General features: G+C 35.1%; 2 protein-coding genes across 3 annotated transcripts; one reads left to right on the forward strand and one right to left on the reverse strand.

The window, feature by feature from the left end:
- The first annotated feature begins 345 nt into the window (after positions 1-345).
- Positions 346-1,557, forward strand: LOC145597807 (heat stress transcription factor B-2b-like). Its single transcript, XM_081654051.1, has 2 exons — positions 346-872; positions 977-1,557. Exons 1-2 carry the CDS (start codon positions 591-593, stop codon positions 1,340-1,342), a joined length of 648 nt encoding a protein of 215 aa, XP_081510177.1. The 5' UTR covers positions 346-590; the 3' UTR covers positions 1,343-1,557.
- Positions 1,558-6,071: 4,514 nt separating this feature from the next.
- LOC145597806 (protein unc-13 homolog) lies at positions 6,072-22,904 on the reverse strand. Of its 2 annotated transcripts, XM_081654049.1 has the most exons (27): positions 22,578-22,904; positions 22,407-22,471; positions 20,583-20,841; positions 20,289-20,355; positions 20,005-20,158; positions 19,488-19,655; positions 18,507-18,599; positions 18,210-18,407; positions 18,014-18,115; positions 17,332-17,550; positions 16,979-17,053; positions 16,456-16,542; positions 16,163-16,348; positions 15,876-16,034; positions 15,275-15,367; positions 14,717-14,788; positions 13,486-13,603; positions 11,899-12,071; positions 11,087-11,171; positions 10,384-10,524; positions 9,505-9,611; positions 9,196-9,273; positions 9,023-9,118; positions 8,223-8,318; positions 7,938-8,121; positions 6,950-7,150; positions 6,072-6,775 (listed from the first exon to the last, which is right to left on the reverse strand). In XM_081654049.1, the coding sequence occupies exons 1-26, from the start codon at positions 22,762-22,764 to the stop codon at positions 7,005-7,007; spliced, it is 3,408 nt and encodes a 1,135-aa protein (XP_081510175.1). In that variant the 5' UTR covers positions 22,765-22,904; the 3' UTR covers positions 6,072-6,775; positions 6,950-7,004. The 2 variants fall into 2 exon arrangements, with proteins under 2 accessions (XP_081510175.1, XP_081510176.1); XM_081654050.1 differs by lacking the exons at positions 6,072-6,775; positions 6,950-7,150; positions 7,938-8,121 and having other exon boundaries at positions 9,023-9,114.
- Positions 22,905-23,256: the final 352 nt, after the last annotated feature.

Here is a 23,256-nt window from a genome sequence, read left to right on the forward strand (position 1 = left end):
ATCTTTAATTATCTAATATACTACCTCCGGTCCAAATTACTCGCAACTTTGGGGTATTATTTGTGAGATATAAAATATTCTAAAATTGCGAGTAATTTGGACCGAAAGTAGTGCAAGTTTCATTGATCAAAATAATGCATTTCGTACTCCGTATATGTCAAATTAGTATGAACAGTATCATACATTTAAATATAGAAAAAAATAATAACGCACAAAGATAGAAAAATGAAGTTTCTGGAAAGGACGTAGTGATTCGTATCCGCAGCTTCTCGCACTTTCCGCTTCATACTCATCCAACACAACACAACACAACACAAACACACACTCTCTCTCTCTCACACAAACCTTCTCGAACACCCCATGCCCTCTTTCTCTCTCATCATTTAACTCCCTACCACGAACTTTCTAGAACCCCAACAAACTAAACCTATCCTTCCTCTTTCCCCCTATTTTCCTTCTCAACTCCTTTCTTTTCTCTCTCCTCCCTAAACATCCTTCTCTCCCCTTTCTCTTTCCAATCCAATCTTTTCATTTTCACCATTTTTTCTGATCTTATTAATTATTTAACAGTTTGATTATTTTTGTACGCCATGCTTCCAATGCCGGTGGACCAAAACGGTGATTCCGCCGGCGGAGGTGGTGCTGGTGGTAGTGGTAATGCTAGCGACTCGCAACAACGTACTCTTCCGACTCCGTTTCTTACCAAAACTTATCAGCTTGTTGATGATCCTGCTGTTGATGATTTGATTTCGTGGAATGATGATGGATCCAGTTTCATCGTTTGGCGTCCTGCTGAATTTGCTCGTGATTTGCTTCCTAAATATTTTAAGCATAATAATTTCTCTAGCTTTGTCCGCCAACTCAATACCTATGTAATTTTCTCAAACAAATTTGGATCTAACAAATACTTATTCTAATTGTATCGTTTATTTCATTGAATTAATCGATCAATTTGATTTGATTTGATTTTTTTTAGGGTTTTCGGAAAGTTGTACCGGACCGTTGGGAGTTTGCGAATGATTGCTTCAAAAGAGGTGAAAAAGCACTTCTACGAGATATACAACGCCGGAAAATATCTCCGGCGCCGGCGATTAATTCTCCGACGACTGCAGTAGCGTGTCCGACGGCGGTTCCGGCAGCGGTGACAGTAGCAGCGCCACCTCCGGTAGCGATTAGGGCAGTCTCACCGGCAAACTCCGGTGATGAGCAGGTACACTCGTCGAATTCATCTCCAGCTCCCGGCACTACGACGTTACAGCGAGTAGCAAGCGGCGCTACCCGGATGACCATTGGTAACGCTATTAGTTATACAAGCCTAAAAATTTTATTCGACCTTTGCTAGTTTGCTCTCACTACTTATTCTTTGAAAATTGACTAAATTGTAAGGTTGTAACCATTTTATTGTAAAGAGGAGGAAGTATTGGTACAAAGCCATTTAATCCATGAGATTTTAGCAATTCTCCTTGATGTAAGATACGATGGCCTGCTCAAGATCTGTAATCTTTTCATTTAATCCATGAGATTTTCCTTTAAAAAAAAAAAAAAGATTTGTTACTAATATTGGACCAATTTACAAATTCTTCTTTACTTAGCACACAAGACACTTTTTTTTTTTTTTTTTTTTTTACGAACTCTTCTTTAGCTCACAACACAGTAATAAGTGTCAGGTACTACTACTACACTAGTAGCTACTCCAATATTTTACAAACTACACTTGTGCCGTGTGCGTAACTTACTCTAATATTTTACCAACTAAACTTGATTGGATTGCATCTTTGTACATAACTTACCCGGTTACTTCAATTTTTTACCAACTAAACTTAATTGCTAAAATTTGGGGTGGTCATAAAACTAGGAACTGGGATATTTCATTTGTTAATCCTGTTAATAGGCTTGGGCCTGTTTAATCTGTAAAGTCCAGCAAAAAGGCCGAAGACTTTCAAGTCCCAACTGCTTGATGGCCCAACCACGATTTCTGAATATTCTCGTCGTTTATCTTGTATAGCTTGTGATTTAAGTTAAGTTGTAAGTTCCACAATTGCTGTCCTTTTACTTTTCCTTTTTTGTACATTTATTTACTTTTAAGATTCAATGAGAAGCTATTGGTGTAAAGTGTAAGTATGACATCGATTTGGAATCACGCGGCTGACTATATCTTTTACGGTACCTTTTATGATTTGCATGTGAATTTCGTTTATTTCAAATTAATTCGTTCCATCAAATTTGGTGGTGAACTAATATGGTCCACTAAATTAATCTAATCTAATTGGCTAATTTTACACTACCCCTACAAATAATTAGTCATAATTAAACTAATAAATAGTTGTAGGCCATTAGGCCATCATATACTCAACACTAAAAATAAAACGTTGGTCTTGTGACTTAAAAAGTCATGAAAATAAATTTCACTTAAAAAGCTCAAATAAAGAAGAGGGAAATTTCCTTATTTTTCTCCCTCCCTCACTTAAAAAGATATTGATTTGATAGAGTACTTTTTCTTACCTTAAAAAATGAGTAAAATAAAATTATCAACACTAAATTATATTTCGAGAAAATACAAATGGCTTATCAAGAAGATGAAAAAAGAATTAATCATGAAAGAAGTATATAAAATAATGTTATAGATTATGTTAAATAAACCATGACTTGAGTTGACCTACAAAAGATAAGAAAATTCTTACAAACACATTTAAATTAGAAAGTTCCACAAATGATAATCCATGATGTGTAAGACAAATCCAATTTATTAGTTTAAATTTTCCAATCATATTCCAAATATTCCACAAAGGAAACTACACTACACCTCACTCTCAACCTCCTACTCAAAAAGACTAACAATACTATATAACACCACTAAACTCCCTATTTTTCCATCTTACTAAACAAACAAACCTCAATCATCAATGTTGGAGTTAACTATAATTTCAGCTCAAGGACTCAAAAATCCCTCCTCATGTTGTTCTCTCTTCTCTCACCACCTTAAACCCTTCATCACCATCACCACCTTCCCCTCACCATCATCACAACCGTGTCACGACACGATCAAGGGCTACAAAAATAGTTGTAACGTGTACACAACAAGAGTATATGATGAAGGAGGTCCTAATCCTAAATGGGGAGACAAGTTCATTCTACCACTAGATCACACATTCTTTTCAAACAACTACTCTTGTGTTTATCTACAACTTTTTAGAAAACGGGCCTTATTGGGCCCTTCTTTGATGGGCTGGATCCAGATACCTGGGTCCGATATGTTTGATGGTCATTTTCCTCTTGGGTTGGCCCATCACTTGAGTTACCGGCTACGTGAAAAAGACGGTTCAAGAGGGCAAGGGGTTGTTAATGTTGCTTGTAAGTTTGTAGGTGAAGTTCCGGTTGTACGTCAACCTTGGAGTGCAGGTGAACGACGTTTGGCGGCTGTGGATACGTGTAAGGCGGTGATTGGTGTACCGGTGACAGCGTGGCCAAAGAAAACGAAGTGTAGAGTTAAGATGGACAATGTAGCACGTACTTGTTATAAGCAGTAGACTAGTTAACATGTGGGTCAGCAAAAACTTGTATATAATGAGTCGATTGTACATTGTACTTCATCCGTTTCAAAAACAGTTACACGATTTACAATTTACAAAGAAAACAATTAGAACATAAATTTGGAAATAATAAAATAACTATGGAAAATAAAAGAAAAAACTTCGTACTAAATGTTGTAAAATAATAATGTAAATTGAAATAATTATTTACATGTAGTATATTCATTATAAGTCACAAAGCACCAAAATACTACTGTACAAGTTAACCTTATAAAAGATTTTAGGAGAATTAATGATTTATTTAAAATCACATTTTACAGTACTAGTGTATAGCTCGAAAGATGACTTATTTATTATCTCTACCAGTTATACATAATTTGAAAATAACTATTATATGAATCATAATTTTATGAGGTAAGCTTATTTTGTACTTATTATTTACCTAACCCGTTGTAATTGTAAAGGACTAAAGGACATGGTGTGATTGGTGTCTTAGTCATTGTTATTATTATCAAGTTGTTAATGTCGTTTACAACTTTACTCCGTAACTCTATAGCGATGACTCGGTCATCATATCATTAGAAACCGTCCATTTCATACAAGATTTACGGCTAATCCGAAGCACTTGGACGGTTGTAACATAACTTCTCGTTTTCTCAAATTTCTAATCCATGCATTAATTGTATGTTTCTTACCACTGATGATTTGTCTATTGTGGATGAAAAAGTCAAATGTGGAGTTATTGGTTGTTGTAGGATACTTGAGTTCTTTGTAAATTCGGTTCCATTTACACTAATAATAGTTATGCAAACGTTCATAGAAGCTCTTTACTTGCAATGAACACATAAATAAAGTATATTAACAAATTTACGAAGTAATGCTACTAAAATAAGTATTTGTGTGTCGTTACAAAAAAAAAAAAGGGGGATTTAATTTGTGGTCTTGAAACCTTTATCCGTATGATTCCTACACCCATTAGGGTAACAATTAATATTGTTAGATACGGGTCTGGGCCGCACCCGTCATGGGAGAGTGCAAATCCACCACTTTACAAGGCCAAGGAGGTTCCACCTCAAAACCATATGACAATGAGGGGAGTAGCCCCTTAGCTTTATATTGTAGTGGTAACTCTAAAATTCTTGTAATGTGGGATTCCATTATCACTACACTCTCCCTTTAGTGTTTTTAGTGTGTGGGACAAGAGAATGCTCATATTTGGGTTGTTCATTGGCTCAACAAATATCTCTAACTATCCATCCGTAAAACTTATAAAAATTAGAAATCACAAGTAGTATGGTAATCATTGAAACGAATCTAACAAGATTCTATTACGTTTTATCTATACTTATAAATGTGTGAATAGTGTGAAAAGATGTATACGAGTACTTAATAAGTAGACTTGGCTGATCGCATGACATTTCAAAAAGTAAGTTGCTTAATAATTTGCCTCTTTCATGTCAAATGTTCCAAGCTACAAGTTAACTAATAAATAATAATCCAATGCTACTGTTCATCTTTCGGCGGAACAAAATTGTTCCTATCTTTCCACATTAATTATGGCATGGAAATTGGAAAAAAAATGCACCTTATACCATTATACCAAGATCAGCAATCAGTACACAAAACATGACCATATGAGCTGTGCGTGAGTTAGAAGTTGACTTCATGTATGACAATAATATTGTGTGCGCTAAATTTATAGTCCATTAATCCTTATGGTATATTTATAGGCTTCGGCAGTGAGAAGCCTCGAACCGGAGACCATGGTTGTGGACTGTGGACAGTACTCACAGTAGTGTACCTACGACTTGCACTTGCTCTCCATTTCTTTCTCGAGCTAGTGGCCTTGTTAGTATTTTTGTGGTGTGGACCATTTTGAGCTAATGACCCCCAAAGTTCGGATTATTTAAAAATAATCCAAAGTTGGGATTATTTTGAGTGAACGGGCAAAAGTTGGGGTTATTTTTGTCAATTTTTCCTAATAATTATCTAACCGTGAGACAATTAGCAATTTAGCTTGACTGAGAAAGTACTAATAGAGTTTTGTTATGCATTTGTAAATGCATAACAAATATAAAAATATTAAAAAGTACATAGAAGAGAGAGAAAGGAGGAGAGAGATAGGTAAGTGGGATCACTTTTAAATGTGCCACTGAAAGCTTATATAATACCATTGTCTATTTAGTGATACTATTTCTACACATAATTAGTACCACTAATGTATATATAGTACCACTACATGCATACATTATACCACTGAATGTTCAACGGTACTCTTTGATCATCCAATGATAGTAAAAACCACCCAATAGTACTACTCTAAATTCTATGCATTTGCGTGTAATTACACCCTTGCCCCTTGTCTGCATTTCTCTATGCATAATCATTAGGACAAGCTCAGTTGGACTCGATGTCATTGACAAATCAGCATCCTGGCTGGCTCAATGACATCCGAAGTTTCCTCCAACTCTAATTCATCATGAATAACCACATATGAATATATGATGATAAGAGTATGACAGTGATATATAACAGCAGCAACATAGGAAAGTTCATTTCAAACTATCAACGTTACAATTAATCCAAGCTAGAGAGTTTCACAATCTAACTGAGAACAGATTGGCAATTTGGCATCATTAAAAATGTAAATTTGCGCTAAATGAAGACTTTATTACACACGTAACATGTTTATTAAACTAAAACAGCCTACAAAGATCTACACAATCACCAAAACGAAGCCTTACAGAACTAACAGAAGCTATAAATCTATCTCTTCAACTGCATCCCCAACCAGTATATGAATAACAGTTATTGGCAAAATCTACAACAACAAACAATCGACACAGAAATTGTGAACTCAATTATTGCTCATATTCTGTATCCGGGGGAATCTTGTTCCGATCTCCTGCTTGTTATTAGCTGATTTTTGCTAATTACTGTTACAACCTCACCCTAGAGGGGTTGTAGAAGAAATGAACCCCAATGTTAATACGTCCTATTGATTATCTCAAGTTGATCAACCTCAGGACAATATACACAAAATCTTCACCAACTAACTATAGCAAGACTTGACAACCATCAACCGCCTCATCTTGCAACTAAGTTATACTGAACGTCGTCGTTCCAGCAAGATTAGAGTTTTCACACCATTAGTCAAAGTTATAATCAAGTTGCATCAAGCTGCTTCTTGTTGGAAGTTATAAAACACAGTCAGCCACTGTTTGCAGAGAAGCGAAGCATGTACTCTGAGGAGAAATGAAGGAAAAAGAAACTTTGTGTCACAATATTACCTAAACATAAAAATGATTCAAGCTAGTCCAACTAAGAAAGGAAATACAATTTTAGGAATGACAATTTTGTTTATAACTTCTCCCGTCACATACACCCAAAAGTATACATCAACAAAAACCAAATATTACCTTAAGCCCAAAATATCATAATGTATACCCCTCAGCATCAAAGCCAGACCTTCTCTCACCATGCTTCTTGGAATTTCTTCTTCAATGATTTGAAGCTACTATGTCCTGTTTCTGGAAACCGAAATGATGCACTTCTTTTTAGCAGATCTGAAAATATGGCTGAACTTGATGTGGATTCATTTTTAGGATTTTCTTCGTATTCTGCATACAGCATACAGTGACAATCAGTCAGAGTACCACTCTTAAGAGTTTACAGAACCGAAACCATAATGATAGACAAAGTCATTGAAATATAATCACTACTTGCAAGTTTTACAAAATATGAATGAAGTAAATTAAAGGCAAATACCAGTGAGACCATCAAAGCAAAGAGAATAATTCAATTTAACACTTTGTTTGGATAGGAAGAAATGAAAGGAAAAGAAGAGAAGAGAAATGGAGGGGGCCAAATTCTCTTGTTTGGGTAAAGGATTGGGGGAAGGAACGGGGAAGGAGAGGGAGGGATCCATTTTCTCTCTCTCTTTAATAAGCATAATCTCTCCAAAATTGATGAGATTTGGAGGGAAAATGGAGCTCACCTCTCCCCTCTCTTTCTTTTCCCTTCCCTTCCACCATTTTCCCTCCCCTTCTTTTCCTTCCTTCTTTGCTATCCAAACAAAGCGTAAACCAAAAAAAAAGTGAGGAAAGCATAGAAAACAGAGCGGCGCTAGCGAAATATTTTATGTACCATGATCTTTTCCTGTCATAATGATCTAAACACAGCGAGGAGTCTGCTTGTGACCATTGCACACTAAAGTGGTCAAGAAGGGAAAAGAATGCTTCCTGGCAACAACCAACTGATCTCATTCCACCCATTAACTAGTAGCTTATTGTCTCTCCTTTATATATTGCTATGACATATATGTGTCACCAACTATCACTGTAAATTATCAATATCCTTGATTATGCTTATATATTCTAATTCATACAGAGTATAAGACAGAGTCACCTGAGGATGGTGGGAACCGATACTGCCTCTTAAGAAACTTTGAAGCTTCTGTGTCCTTTTTGTGACACAATATTCGTATCAAAGTATTAGCATCATCCAGTGATCTACGACTGTGATCACCTGACTGAACCCTAGTTGAGATGTGCTCACTTGCATTCATTAGCATTTGTATAACGCTACTAGTCTGCAAAGGATCAAGAATGGGCAAGGAGAAACAACTTGAGTATTAATTTTTTAAGCAACTCAACCTGCATGTACCTCAAATTCTAAAATCCACCATCAAACCTGAAGGGAAAACAAGCTTAGCACTTGATGAGCAAACTTCGCTGCTCGCTCTACTGTAGAACGAGGAAGACCTTCTCCTTCAGCCACAAAGAAATCCTGCAAAATGGCACATAAGTCCTATCTGAGGTAAAAGAGGAAAAACAAAGATTAAACAGCTAAAAGTCAAATGAGCACATCTATTTCTGTCGCATCTCCACCAATGTTACTCGGACTCTTCATTTAACCTCAAGTATGTACCCATGTAAGACCCTTGACCCTCGGACATGGATACAACACTTGGACACTTCGTTTTGGTTCAAAATCATGGAAAGAGTTCACAAAATAGTAGAGCCGGACACTTAGACACGTACCCGAGTCGGAAATGGGTATCCGACTCCAAGTAATATAGATATCTAACTACTTTCTTCTAGACAATTAAAAGATATGTAGCCCAATTCAGAATTTCACTGCCACTAAAAGTCTTTTTCGTAATCGTAGACAATTGATAAAATAAAACACTGTCACTAATTAGCTTTAAACAATACATCTTTCATTATACTGCTCTACTGGCCCTTTTGATGAGAAATTATGAGATAAGATCCCATTAACTACCCTGCTTACCCCCTCAATCCCCCTTTCCAGACAAATACACAGAATCACAGAGGGGAAAAAAAGTCAGGAGAAGCTGTTTAATTGCAACAGAAAAGAGATATCCTCCCCGCACCCCGCACCCCCCCCCCCCCCCAAAAAAAAAAAAAAAAAAAAAAAAAATTATCTGAGAAAATTTGACCAACTGCAACAGGAAAGGAGACTTCAAATACCTGTAGTGCTCTTAAATCATCCTCCATCAATATGATATCTGAATCAGAAAATGCACGTGAAGGTCCTCCATCTAACAATACCCAAAGGTAACCTTCCTGAATAAAGCAAGAAAATCAGAAGCATGAAAAGCAAGGAGAATAGATACCAGCGCTAACAGAGTTTCAGAACATACCAATGATGCATGAAATATACTGGAAATCACAGGATCCCTCACGGTGTCATCAACTGATCCACATATTTGGTTCAGAACCTACATCAATGCATCTCATATTGTAAGTTGTAAGTCTTGTAACTATCTCTCAAGCATAAGATTTATTGACCAAATTTACCAACTGAATAGTACTCAACATGACATGCAAATTGTTACCCCGTATATGAGTAAAAATGCTTCATCAGTGCATTTCATAACCTTTCTTCAGTTGGAGCAGAATAAAGGATTGTACGTAAAGAGAAAAAAAAAAAAAAAAGCTCAATTACTTACAGAATCAACACTGGGAAGCACTGTATCCATACGAGCTTTTTCAACACCACCACGATATAATTGGAAAAGGAATTCCTCTCTAAGGTCCCAGAATACAGCTTTTGTACCTGAGGTAAATGTGTGTTAATTGAGCATGAGAACTGAGGTCAGCAACAGCTCAAAATCTAGTCACTGTTAACATTACGTAACAATGTAATATGAAGAAATAATATTTAGGATTATATACAAAGTAATCATAAAGCTCTTTTGCAACATAAAAAAAAAATAAAAAAAAACTAGTTTGAATAACAGGCAGTGCGCAATGCTATTTCAAAGTAGGCCTTTATTTCCTTTTTAGAGTTAATTAAGTATCAATCATCGTTACAAGTATAACTCCATTTTCATTATATTATTTCAAGGTTTTGTGACAAGTAGTACAGAAAGACAGTTTCGAAATTAAAAAAAAAAAAAAAAAAAAATCAAACAAAAAAATAATCTGGTGGTGTTTGGAATGAATGAATGATAGATTATATAAAGTTAAATACTAAGGAGTAGAAGCAGAAGTTCTCAACCAGGATGTGACAGAAGCGATGTAAATATTGACAATTCAGGGTCAAGTGAAAGTTAAGGATTGTTAACAAGGAGGTTGAGACAATAAGGCGTTACCGCGTTTACTGGTTAGGTAACATTAGATAACAGAAGTAAACGTCCATTGCTCATTAGGGCACTTGGTAATTTTATTTGCAAACCACAAGGTACATACTATATAGTGCATTTGTACAAAATTCATCTTGTCTTAAAACAATAGGGGCACCTCGTCAAAAAACCATTTAAAAAAATTATGCAACTATGAAAGTTTATTACCATTTAAGACATAACTTTTAAGAGTTTATATCTCACCTGTGAAGTCAATATGTTTGGCAATCGCATCTGTGATACTCGTTCTAATACCATCAAACGTCGTCGCAAATAACTCATCAATTGATTCTTCACTCATAGTACTCTCCAAGATTTCAGGAGTTTCTTCTTCTACAATGTTAACTGCGCAATACACACAGAAAGTTCCATAATCTGAAAATAGTATAAAGCTACAAGGATTTTATTAGCAAATCAACAAAAAAAATAAAAAGATGTGGGTCCGTCGATTACAACATTATGATATCCAGCAAGCCACCAAAATATATCAAGTTCAGTCCCAATCTTCTCCTCTAAATGTATGGCCTTTAAACGATTGTACTTCTTATCCCATCATTTAATCTGAGCATAGTCTTTATTTTCTAGAAGTCTCTTCAAGTGTGAAACAACAATAATAAAGATTAAATATGTTTTATGTTCTTTGGATTTCACCGATACAGCACTCAGCCTTAAGCCTCTAGACTCAGTTGGCACAAGACAAGTGAGCACCATGTGATTCAAAAAGTCAAAACCTGAAATGCATATTTATAAGAAAGCCCAAACCCACCCCCTCCCTCCCCCCTCTCCGTTCATCAGGCAGAGTGGCTCCAACTTAGAAGCATGGACATGTATTATTAGAGCAAAAAGTATCAATAAGGGACAAATCAAGTCATAGGAAGAGAATAACAAGAGATGTCCAAGCGCTTACACCATCTTCGCTTCACAGCTGGTCTGACAAGTCCCCATGACTTCCTCATGCCATCTTCCAATATAACAATTTGATTTCTGATATACTGTAAACGGAAATGGAAAACATCTTAATAAAGCCAATGTTATGTAAAAATTGATAACAGAAGTGTAAGTCCTGAAGGAAACAGAAATTGAAGTAACAAAGATGAAAATGAACAGAATTAACAGTAGAAAAGTCAGTGATGAAACAACTCAAAAACAAATATATTCCAGAGCTAAAACATGATAAAGAACTAAATTAAAGTTGAGGAAAGTCTACACTCTACAGTCAAATACCTCTTCACTCACTAACTTGTGTAGAAATTGAGACAACAATATAACCAGCTTTCTATAGTTGAATTGAATAGAGATATGAGAAATAATCCAATAAGTGGAGCTAAACATTTACCAGAGATCTAGTATCAAATGTCATGCAAGTTTATATTGATACATTCAACCGTTGTTAATCATCGTACAAAAATCCAAACATATAAGCAAATAATAGCACATAAAAAGTGATACCAGACTCAAAAGTATAAGAAAAACTTTTGTGACACTTTCTCAGTTTCTTGCATTCATATACTTGGTATTAATAATGAAAAATGCTTTTAAGATAAGACTAATATTCTTCACACAAAAACAATATGCCTGTTTTTTTTTTTTTTTTTTTTTTTTAATGTACTGTACTTATTATTATATTTTTAACTGGGGGAGGGAGGAGGGGTTGGTGGGGGGGGGGGGGGGGGGGGAGTGAGGGAGAGGATGGGAATCGGGAAGTAGGATGAAACTCACTTGAAGAGTATTCAGTCTGATACAGAGCTTGGGTAAGGTCAACTGATTTAGGGTATTAATAGTATTATCATCCAAGATCTTGAGCTCAACCATCTTTTTTCTAGGTATAGTAACCAAAGATTCCTCATAGCGTGTCAGTGATGGAGCTGATGGATAAAGGTGGCTCTTCTCAACTGCATAATATCACAGCCAAATCTCAATGATGGAAGAGAGAAGAAACGACTAATAAAATGATAATCATCAAGTAAAACAAGACAGTTGAAATAAGAATAAACAAAGTCAATGAAAAAAACAAACAGAAAGAATGATGGTCAACAATACAATCAGAGATAAAATTTAAAACTTAAAACCATTTTCCTCTATCAAAACATAAGGTCTCTGTGTAATTGATAAAGGAAAATGGCATCAGAAGAGAGGATTATACTGTACTCTACTTCATAAAAATTCTTTTCACCATTTCATCAATACAATCGAGAATTCAACAGCCATGTGTTAAAGTTTGACCTTGAAGGATGTGAGTGCTTAGTGTTTTAAGAAAAAAAGGGTAGATTCATTATTTACACCACCAAAAGATTCAAACAAGCGAACTCAACACAGCTCTTTATAGCTTTCCCTGAAGCTAAAAAATTTTGAACATCGATAACATAGTTGTGAAGCCCCACTTCAACTATGCATTCATGTCAAAACCTCCAACTGAGAATACAAAGACATATCCTAATCCCTGTTCGGTAGATCAATCGTATTAAACATTTTGGAAATGAAAAAAAATGAAAACGTGGGGATAAAAAAAACTAGATCAGCATATAGCTATCACAAGAGAAGCCAACAGACATAAACTCTCTCCTTACACACCCCACTGCATTGCGCTGCAACCACACATAAACTCTCTCCTTACACACCCAATCTCTCAAACTCTCAGTGACCAAAAGCCAAGCCCTAACTTTACTCCTTTTATTGTATCAATCAACGTGTTAATTTATAGATCTAGCGGTTTCCATAACTCAAGTGCACTTTGCCAAATCAAACTGGGATACTGTACCCATGTGTAGTGTTGTGTCGTGTACTCGTGAGTCTGGGTAACATAGATCTTAAGCCAGAGAGCCAAAATATTGTAGTGGATCTTATGACCACTATGTTACCTCAAGACTCAAGAGTGTTTCCTACTTCCAATCTCCTCCGGCATCTCCAAGCAGGCCTCAAATCACCTTTTAAATGGTATCCTACAAAGTTACTTTGGCACAGATCAAACTACTATAGATAGATACTGAATGAAGAATAATCTATTAAATACCCAAGGAGATCTCCTCCACACTTCTATTAAAACTTCTGGATAGTGTCCAAATTTTCCCAGAAACATGACTTATCAGTTATGGCCTATGTCAAGTGCAACATATCATGTTTGGCATCACTTCAGATCCTTCAACCAGAAGTAACAAAGAAAAAGTTCCAGCGTGTTCTTATCATACAAAAAAACAATTTAAAGAGCACATTATAAAGCACTTATTGTTAAGATAAAAACAAACTGCGAAAGCATTGTCTATAGTTAGTAATTGCAGCCTAACAGGCATATTCTTTTGCAAGTATTACCTAATTGGCAACCCATTTTGGACAAATAAGCATCCAAGCTGTGGATGATTAGAGAAAGTAAAGCTTGCAAATGTGTGATATTCACAGGAAGATTCAACCCAAAAAACTGATCCACCGTCTGAGAATAATAAGAAAATCAAGTCAAGCCAAGAATATCAAGAACAAATATTTAGTAACATAGGGACGAGATTATAACCATAATAAGACACAACATACAAAGACAAGGGGACTAGATATTTATATAGGCACACTGATACAAAAACAAAAAGGAAACCTTGTCTAAATAGTCACTAAGAAGCTTTTTTGAGATATCTTGAATCCACCGTACTTTTTATGTTAATAAACTTATTCGTTATTACTCTCTACAAACTTGAAAGTTTGACTCACTTTCCGTTTTGGGTTGTTTCATACTTCTTTCTTTTCTTTTACTTGCAACACAGTATCATGACATGAACATTAAGGAAGAGATTAGATGATGTAAATGGACAAATTAATTAACAATCCCGGTGTTAAAATTATTTTGATTTTGTTTTACCTTCTCTATTCACGTCCTTAAAGTGCATGCCTTGAGGTTGTGTTACAAGTAAAAGAAAATGGAGAAAGCATATTTAAGCTCACTTTTACTTTATTATAAATTTTTTCAACTCAATATTACCATCTAGTCCACCTTACCCCTACACTATTTACACCAAAAAAAAAAAAAAAAAATATATTAAACCCACACATTTATTACTCCATCTCTCTTGTCTTTATCCATCTTTTTCTTACACCCGCTCACTTTTTCCAATGAAACAAAAGCGTAAAACAACTGAGTCGAACTTTAGGGAATGGAGGGAGTAGTTCCTAAAATTCAAGTCAAGGGAATATAATTTTGCAGCAGTATAGCATTTATAAGCTCTGGCTTGTCGTTCAATATGTTAATACTACTAAGCTAGTATACACTGGACAACATCAATTAACAGATGAATTGTGGCCCCAAAATCGTGGAAGGCCTTGTCGATATTTTCACAGGTCTTCTTCCTAAATTCCATATTTGCTTCATTGTGAAGCTTAAACAGATTTATACACTGGACAATATCAATTAACAGATGAATTGTGGCCCCAAAATCGTGGAAGGCCTTGTCGATATTTTCACAGGTCTTCTTCCTAAATTCCATATTTGCTTCATTGTGAAGCTTAAACAGATTTCACAAAAGTAATCAAATTAAAAATATCCAGACAGATCATTTACCTCCTCAATCATCCTAAATACTTCAACAACAGATCCTGCATGTTTCTTTTGAGATGTCAAAGGCTCCCATAACTGCAAGAATCAAAAAGTCAATTTACTTGAGGAAAAAACCTCTAGTTCTTGCACTTCAACAGATGCAGCTCGCATAATAAACACAACCTAATCACATCAGTCAGAATGGATCTATAGATGGTTTTACATAATCATATTAACAGATGAAGCATATATATATTCAGCAAAAAGATATCATATCTAGAATTATGTTTTTTTTTTTCCAATCCTACCACAATTATTGGCTTGTAGATTTCCGTATCGATACAGCAATGAGCAATAACATCCACCCATGTTGGCAAATCCTATGGAGGTCCAATACTGTGCACTCTTTTCATAGACTAGGTAAAATAGTTGAGAGGTTGCTTCTCAAAGACTCGGAAAGAAACATTGCAGAAATAAAAGCAAGGGTAATGAAGAAAGAAAAAGGTACACATGATGCATAACTACATTACACCCAATTGAATGGTATCTCATTGAAATTACAAGTATAAGTTAGACACGAACCTCAAGATCAAAGACACGGGCAATCCAGTCCAGTATATATGCATGTTGAGATATTGACCAATCAAGAATAAGTGAAGAAGAGACATCTCCAATCTGCCAACTTAAATGAAATTTATAAGATACTTTTCCTCCAATAATTTTAAGCAATCAATAACTTAAAGAACACATCCTATTTAATTCCTATTAACTTATTAAGCCCATCTCTTTCAGTTTTGCAAATGTACAAGAAATTGGCATCATTAAAAACAGTACTCCCTCCGTCCCTTAATACAAAGCCTCTTTCTAGCATTTATTACTCACATAATAAAGAGAAAGAGGCTTTTAATTTAGGGACGGAGGGAGTAATGTTTACTGCTGACCAGGAAACCCACAGGATACAGAAGTATCTATAATGGAATGCAATTAGCTGGCTAGCTCCAATGATCCAACCAGATATAAGGTACTCCTCCATATATGATATAACTAAAATGTGCCTAGCCAAGATTAAATGAACTATTGGTTGAGAAGGGAAGGGAATGGATGACCGGAGCATGAATTCTAGATGCATTAAAACAGCAATCTATGGGATTCCTGTAACAAAAGATTACACGAGTACCCTCACCTGAAAATGGTCCAAATCAACTTTGAATGGCTGATGTAAGCTATTCCCATTAAAGCTGAAAGAATAGAGTTGAGTCAGCTCCCGATCCAGCATATGAGCAGCAGAAAGAACCAACTTGACATCTTGAGAGAGACTCGATATGCCCTGCATAAATGGTCTCTATTTATCGGAGGGGGAGGGGGGTTGGGGGAACGAACCAGTCAGATTACATAAAAATATACGAAAAGATAAATTAATACTATTAATTATTTAATTGAATAACAATTAATTATAATAACGTTAAATACCAATTTTTCCCAAAAGAGTTGATGTAATAGTGTGGCTGAAATCATCCCAGCTTCAGGATACCACAAATGTAATACAGGGCTAAAAACAGAAAATTCTTTCTCAGCAACCAATTTTACAGCATTTGCAAGTAATGCCAATGGATGCATCCTCTCTATATCTGATTTGAGATCCAAGCCATTAAGAACCTATTTGAAAATAAAACAAATAAATTAATAAAATAAAAATGTTGGCATGTTATATTCAACTCATGAACAACAAATTGACTCAAATAGATGATTCAATTCAAACTCACTAGCATGTATGCTGCTTGAACAGAGCTCTCCACATACATCTTTATTTGTCTGGATGCATCTTTTGTGGAACCATCTGTTTTAGTCAGCTGCATGGAGAAATAAAGGAGGAGAAGACGTGAAATTAAAAAGGTGATTTCAGAATATAATACCAGGTAAATAGTATGAGAAGACTGATCCTGGATAAATGCATTATAAACTTGTTTCTAGCTGAAAATTTTCTTTTTTTAACGACAATTAGAAAGAGAATTAAATCACACTATAATGGAAAACAGGGGGGCAATTCGGATGAGTTTCCCATAAAACAAGAGATTTATTGTATTAAACATGATGCTCTTAAAAACCAGTATTAAGATAGCTGGTGTTTATATTTTCTTGGGGGAAAAAAGGCAATTACAGACAGCTGCATATCACATAGATCTATGTAGAGAAGAAGCATATAAATTTTAAGCAAGAACAACTCAAACATAGCGACACTTATAAAAATAATACAAAATTAACAACAATAGATCTATAACAGCTGACCTCGCCAAATTCATTTAGATCAACGACTGCAGTCGCCATTGCAAAGTTCAATATCCTCTTAAACTTGGATGGTTTCTGGAAAGTTAGCTTACTGTTAGGATAAAAAAAATTTGAAAGGTGATGGGGCACCAATAGATGTTAAATTACACAGATCAAAGCACTAAATATAAAACAGGTATTATATTAGGCAACAGTGGCTATGACATATCAAGAAGTCTGTAATTTTTAACAGTAAAAAACCAACAAATTAGCATTAAAGGGCACAATACCTGGTTAGCATATAAATACAACACATATCCATCTAGTATGACTCCAAAACTATACTGGAATTACTCTGATACCAAATAACTAACCTGACTAAAATGCCTATGATAGTCTAGTAGTTTCCCTTCACACCAAATATGCATGGAGAGCAATATAGCTGGAACCAAACTTAGTCGAACTACACTATCTCGCCATTCAATCGTACATAACAAACTTTCCCCTTCTTCATAAAGAGATTCAGCAGCTTGAACATTCTGTATTTGGATAGTTGTGTACTCTAGCAGATCTTCCTTATCTGTTTGAACATACTACATAAGATAAAAGGTTCAGAAAAATAAATATTTCATATTGAAGGGAAGAACAAACTCAATGACAGTTATTAATAGGCCTGCTAAAAAACTTCTCTCAGGCCATGCTGTGCTTAGTGCGTAAGCAATGTCAATACAGTTCTTAAAAGTAAGAATCTACAGCAATATGGAATAAAATACAAAAGTTACCAGGCTAAACAACTAAAAAATGTTCTTACAGGGATTCCTTGGCTCCCTTGGAGATTTCTCCAAGATTAACCATTGCCTCCCCCACTCTACTTCCCATTCTAGAATCGGTTATTTACATTACAAGAGAATTTTACAATACAAATAAATGAGATGGACTTTATGAAACACCTATGATTTAGGTTGTAGAATCTAGATTGCCACTAAGAAGTCTGAACAGCTCAGAGCAAATTTAAACACAATAAAAAAATCAAAGCAAAAAATGATAGTCAAATACCTGTTTAAAGAGAGCCCAACTATACAATGCATCATGAATAATTTGAGTGATCCCAAGAGTAGACCAGGTCAGTTTGATGAGTTTCAGAATTTCATTCGCCTCCTGTATATATTTATCACAGGGACTTTACTTCTCATTGTAATACTTAACAGACAACTCTTAAGAAAAGCCAGGAAATTAAAATATGAGCACATACCACTAAAATTTGTCCTTCTTCAAGAATGTCAAACACTGAAGAAAGCAGTTTCTCATAAAGCCGGACTTTCAAGTGGTGACTGCCAGGCAAGTCACATCTTTCATCTCCATATCCTGGCTTATGGAAGATTTTCAAAGCAGAATTACTGATAGAATGTAGAATCTCAGCTCGTTCACTGGGTGACATCATATCCCATTCCTAAATAAGACAAATACTGCCATTAACCACTTAAATATGAAAAATGCTGAAAGCCTGAAATCAACCAAAGAACGATAGATAACTGATCAAAATCCATACCCTCGCATTTCTTATCTTTCCAATAGAGTATTTTATGGTAGCATATTCCTCTGTCAAATGACCATGGCAACAGAGTTCTTCCATGATATTTGCCTGTGACAAAAGAGTTCAGAGTATTCTAAATATCTCATTATATCAATTGAATATGCCAGGTAAGCAGGATGTTTGGGTGGAGCCTATGACTTAAAAGCCCGTCCTTAAAATTCTTGCAATTTAAGTTTATTATAGTAAATCCTACTAAGAAATAAGAGGCGCATTTGCCACCAACTCTCAATGCATACAGGTGAACAGCAACAAAAGTTAACATGGACCAACAAAGACAATTCCACATCAAACCATGCAAGAATGTGAATAGATGCTCATTTATAATTATAGAAACTATAACCAACAAAGTCTAGGTTCTCAGTATTCACGTAAGTTAATATACAAAGCGTAACTTTCTTCCCCCTGTTTGGGTAAGAGAAATGACATTACAAAAGAAGATAAAGAAGAATTACAAAGAAGTGGATCAGAAGTCCACCAGAAAAAGAGCCCCTATCCTTTAATACATCAGTATTTGTATATGCCAAGAAATGCTCCATGAACAGGAGTCAAATGACAAGCTAAATACACCAAATCGATCCAAAAAAGAAACCAGATAACTAAAAGAGGCTCCCGACCTCAAAATCTCCTGATTCCTTTCCACCCAAAGCACCTACTTAATAGCAAAAAGGCATCCTAACTGGCTAACTCTATACTTTATGCCCCTTTCACCTTCCAAGTTCATATGCTGGACTTGTAAATGGTCCAAAACAATACAAGGGCATCGCTATGAAACCATACCAAACCAGATAAGATTTCTTTCTCAAGATCAGTTTATCCTCAGTATCGAAACATAATTCATTATTCATTATATAGCCATGTTAACAAATAGAATGTCCACTAATATAAATCTTTAGAAATCAGAACCAGTTGCAAGCATATACTTCTTATACCCTTTACCTGTCTATTTTTCCATTGAACATAAGATTTTTCATTTGGAAAATTTGATCTTGTAATGCTCTTAATAAGGCCCAGTACAATTTGCAGAACATCAAATTGTGAAGATGATGACCTTGAAGCGCAACGCGTCAAGCATTGCCTGATGCATAAATCCATCGCTTCTGAAACCTAGTAAATATTTCATCAATCAGAGATGGATAACAGCAAAAGGTATTATTATTATATTCAAATTATTTACCTAATTTGTACAATACTTAACAATTTATACAGGAAAACAGAATAAAAAAACATATTACATGCTGTAATTTATGAAGAACAGATCAAAGTCTAGCCACTGAGTTTTGTCAAAAGTATACAAAGATTATGAGTACACAGACTACACACCAGGGTCACCAACACTAAAAGAAACATGAGGACAATTAATTCAACACAATTGATGAAAATTCATAAAAAATAAGAATTCAAGTACAAGCTACAAAAGCTAATAAGTCAAAAGTAAAGATGCAGAGAAACTTACCTCCATTTGAGTGCGTATGGTATTAAGTAGTTCCAAATTTCTATCTTGATACCGAACTTGCAAAACCACCTCTCTACTCTTTTTTCCTTTCAAACCAGCCAGAAGTTTAGAAGACTTTTCCTTTTTTCGATCTTGTTCACATAAAACTTCAATCCTAAAACATGTAAATAACAGTATTAATGTCATTACTACTAAATTAAGCAAGGGTTGTACACGAAAGAACCAGCTTTATTGAAGATACAGCAAATAAAAGTTTTTACAAGAGAGCAAGGGGAAATGTATACCTAGAAAAGGCTAAGGATGCAACCAGTACTCCATAAGCTGATTCCCGCAAATCATCCTCAGACAATCCTTCAGAAACCCTAGAACTAAATATGAGTTGTCTAAAAAATAGAAATTCATGACTTGAAATTTTAAAGGAAAGGAGCCGATGAACAATCAGATTAACCCAAACAATACATTATCAAACCCAATATAGTTGATGAAAATAGAATGCTTTATTGAGTTATCATTTTGCAAATTTGAGCCTTATATAGGCAAATATTAAGGAACAATATAAATGTATGATAGCACCATACCTGTTTGTAAGTGAGGTAACCCTAAAAGTGGAACAACACCACTCTCAGAAGACTTTGAGGGTCTAGTCATTACATTTCCAACCTTGAACCCATTTTCGTCTTTTCTTGAAGCAATCTTGTGATTAGGTATTCGTCCTGCTTGGATTGATGACTGTGGTGCGACATTATTTTTCTCACTGGCACCAGCTGGAGGAGGCCGACGTTTAGGAGGTGATCTAGATAGCTGGGATTGTGTGAGGGTATAAAAAGAATTCCCTGACTGAGAATTTATTCAACAGAAACATCTATAAGTTAATCATTATGAGTTTGGGGGCAAAATTTACATTGAAAGCACCAATTTTGAAGCTTCACCTAGATAAAGAGACAATATTAAAGAGCATAACAAGAGTATATCGATTGGGCACTTTAAAAACCAACATTCCAACGACCAACAGATTTAATATGTCCCCATCTTGTAAAAATGAGAAATTTCTCTCAAGACAACCAATTTTGATCACTTATATTCTGTATCCCATAAAATAATATCTAATACTTCGACTGTTTTATTCCCTGTTTTATTTTTACTGTGCATGTTAGTCAAGACACAACTTCTACCCTTATATTGTTAATTGTCAATTAGTAAATAAACTAAAAAAAAATTATAGAAGTTCATATATAGAAACCATACATTGAGACAAACCTAACAAGATCCAAACTGACTATGTATTTCTTTACAAATATTAATAACCAATGATGGTCAAAGAGAAGTATGTAAGTCATGCATGTTGTCATTTTGTCATGTCTTCACTTACTTTTCTTCCAATCAAGTCACTTAGAAGTTTGCCAGAGCCGAGAGCCTGTCTCTGGTGGCCACTGAACCATGGACGGAGTCTATTCCCTTAAATCATCTCATTATCGAATCTTTTTGTATCTGTTCTTTGGCTTTCTTAGGATTTTCATCTACCCCATCACTGTTTTGGTATCAGTTATGGCTATGTTAAGTCTGTTAACTGAGGTAGGGGATCTTCTACCATCTGATTTTTGTTACTTTAAGGAACTCACTGCTTGTATACCTCAATTGTTTCAGTCTTCTGTATGAGTGATTTTTAAGGTTTTATAAAAATTCTACTATAATATATTTTTAATTCTGTCATACTTCGTAAGCATACTTCTCTTTACTATATTAGGTTGAAGAGCACTAATGTGGGAGCTCAAAAGTGTCAAGCCAATCAATCAATTGATAATGTTATATCTCTCGTCCTACAAACCTAGTAGTCTTTCATCATCAATAGACCAGACCGAGCCTACTCGGATGGATGTTTCAGGGTTAAGGTAGGAACAGACAGCATTCTACTTGTGCACCACTAGGGTTCTGAATCTTACAACAATGTCGGAGACACAACTATCATTGCAACAAACGAACAATGATTGCAAAAGTCCGCCATTGCCTTGTTCTAGGTTAGGTGTGGAGTTGTGCACTTATGATTGCAACAAACATCTACAACAACTATCTACAATAACTACGAAGTATCTTTTAGTTAAAAACCTTAGTTGTGTTATCACTTTAAAACGTAAAACCGCGGTTCAGCATACCATAAACAACGAAAACTCCAGAAAAATGCATAGAATCCCTTGTACCTTTCATATCAGTATCTGACCGAATAATGGGTGAACAAACAAACAATCAAACAAAACATCACAATCAAAAACACCCGGCAAAAAACAACACAAATTGACTAAAATTAACAATCTTCACTATCATAAATCACAATTATAACATCATTTTCATGTCATTAAATAACGATCAAATTCTTCAAAATTAAAATTAAAATTAAAACCATTTACCATTGTCGGGTACTCTAACTCATGATAATAACTAATTGTCGCTTCAGCAACATCCAAAACACCACCTACAAACCAAATTTTAAAAAAAAAAAAAATTAACGCTCAAATTCAACAACAACAAAAAATGCAGAGATTCAAAATTCAAAAAACAAAAATGAATAAAAGGCGAACCAGAGTTGATGCAATTGAGGACATAATCAGCACTGAGAGTATCAAGGTTGATGTCGGAGAGAGAGAGTGTGGGACCAGAAGAAGTACGAACTTGTTTGATTAAATTTGAGGATGAAATTATGAATTCAAGCAGTTTTTGACGATCACGCCGATAACGCTCCAACATTATTGATGAATTTTCCTCCATTTTTGATCAGAGAAGAAGAAGTGAGCCGTGAAGAAGGCGTGCGACACGCTTTGACGAGTTCTTAGGTGGTGGTGGTGGTGGTGGTGGTGTTGTTGTTGTTACAAATTACAAAAGCATTGAAACAAAAACAGAAGGCTTTATTATGTTATGTTATGTCCGTTACTTTTGTGGTGTTTGATTTCTTTCTTTTATGTGCCTCTCTTTTTGACTATGATGGGACCTTGACGAAATTATTTGTTTTTGAGAAAGTTTCACTAAATGGGTGCTACTTTTGAGGGAATTATTTTCAAGGCTTTGTGATATTCTCATATTCATAATTATAATTATAACTAAATCTTTTTTTAAAGTTAAATTAATTCATATATTTTCCTAAAAAAAAAAAAAAATCATATATGACATGTACAATATACGGAACTCAAAACTAGTAAATACAATAGAAATTGCATCAAATACGAAGTAATATTTTGATTGGGCAAAAGCATAGGAGGTGTT

The sequence above is a fragment of the Chenopodium album genome, chromosome 20 (genome assembly GCF_948465745.1).
Source record: "Chenopodium album chromosome 20, dcCheAlbu1.1, whole genome shotgun sequence".
Lineage (NCBI taxonomy): Eukaryota > Viridiplantae > Streptophyta > Magnoliopsida > Caryophyllales > Amaranthaceae > Chenopodium > Chenopodium album.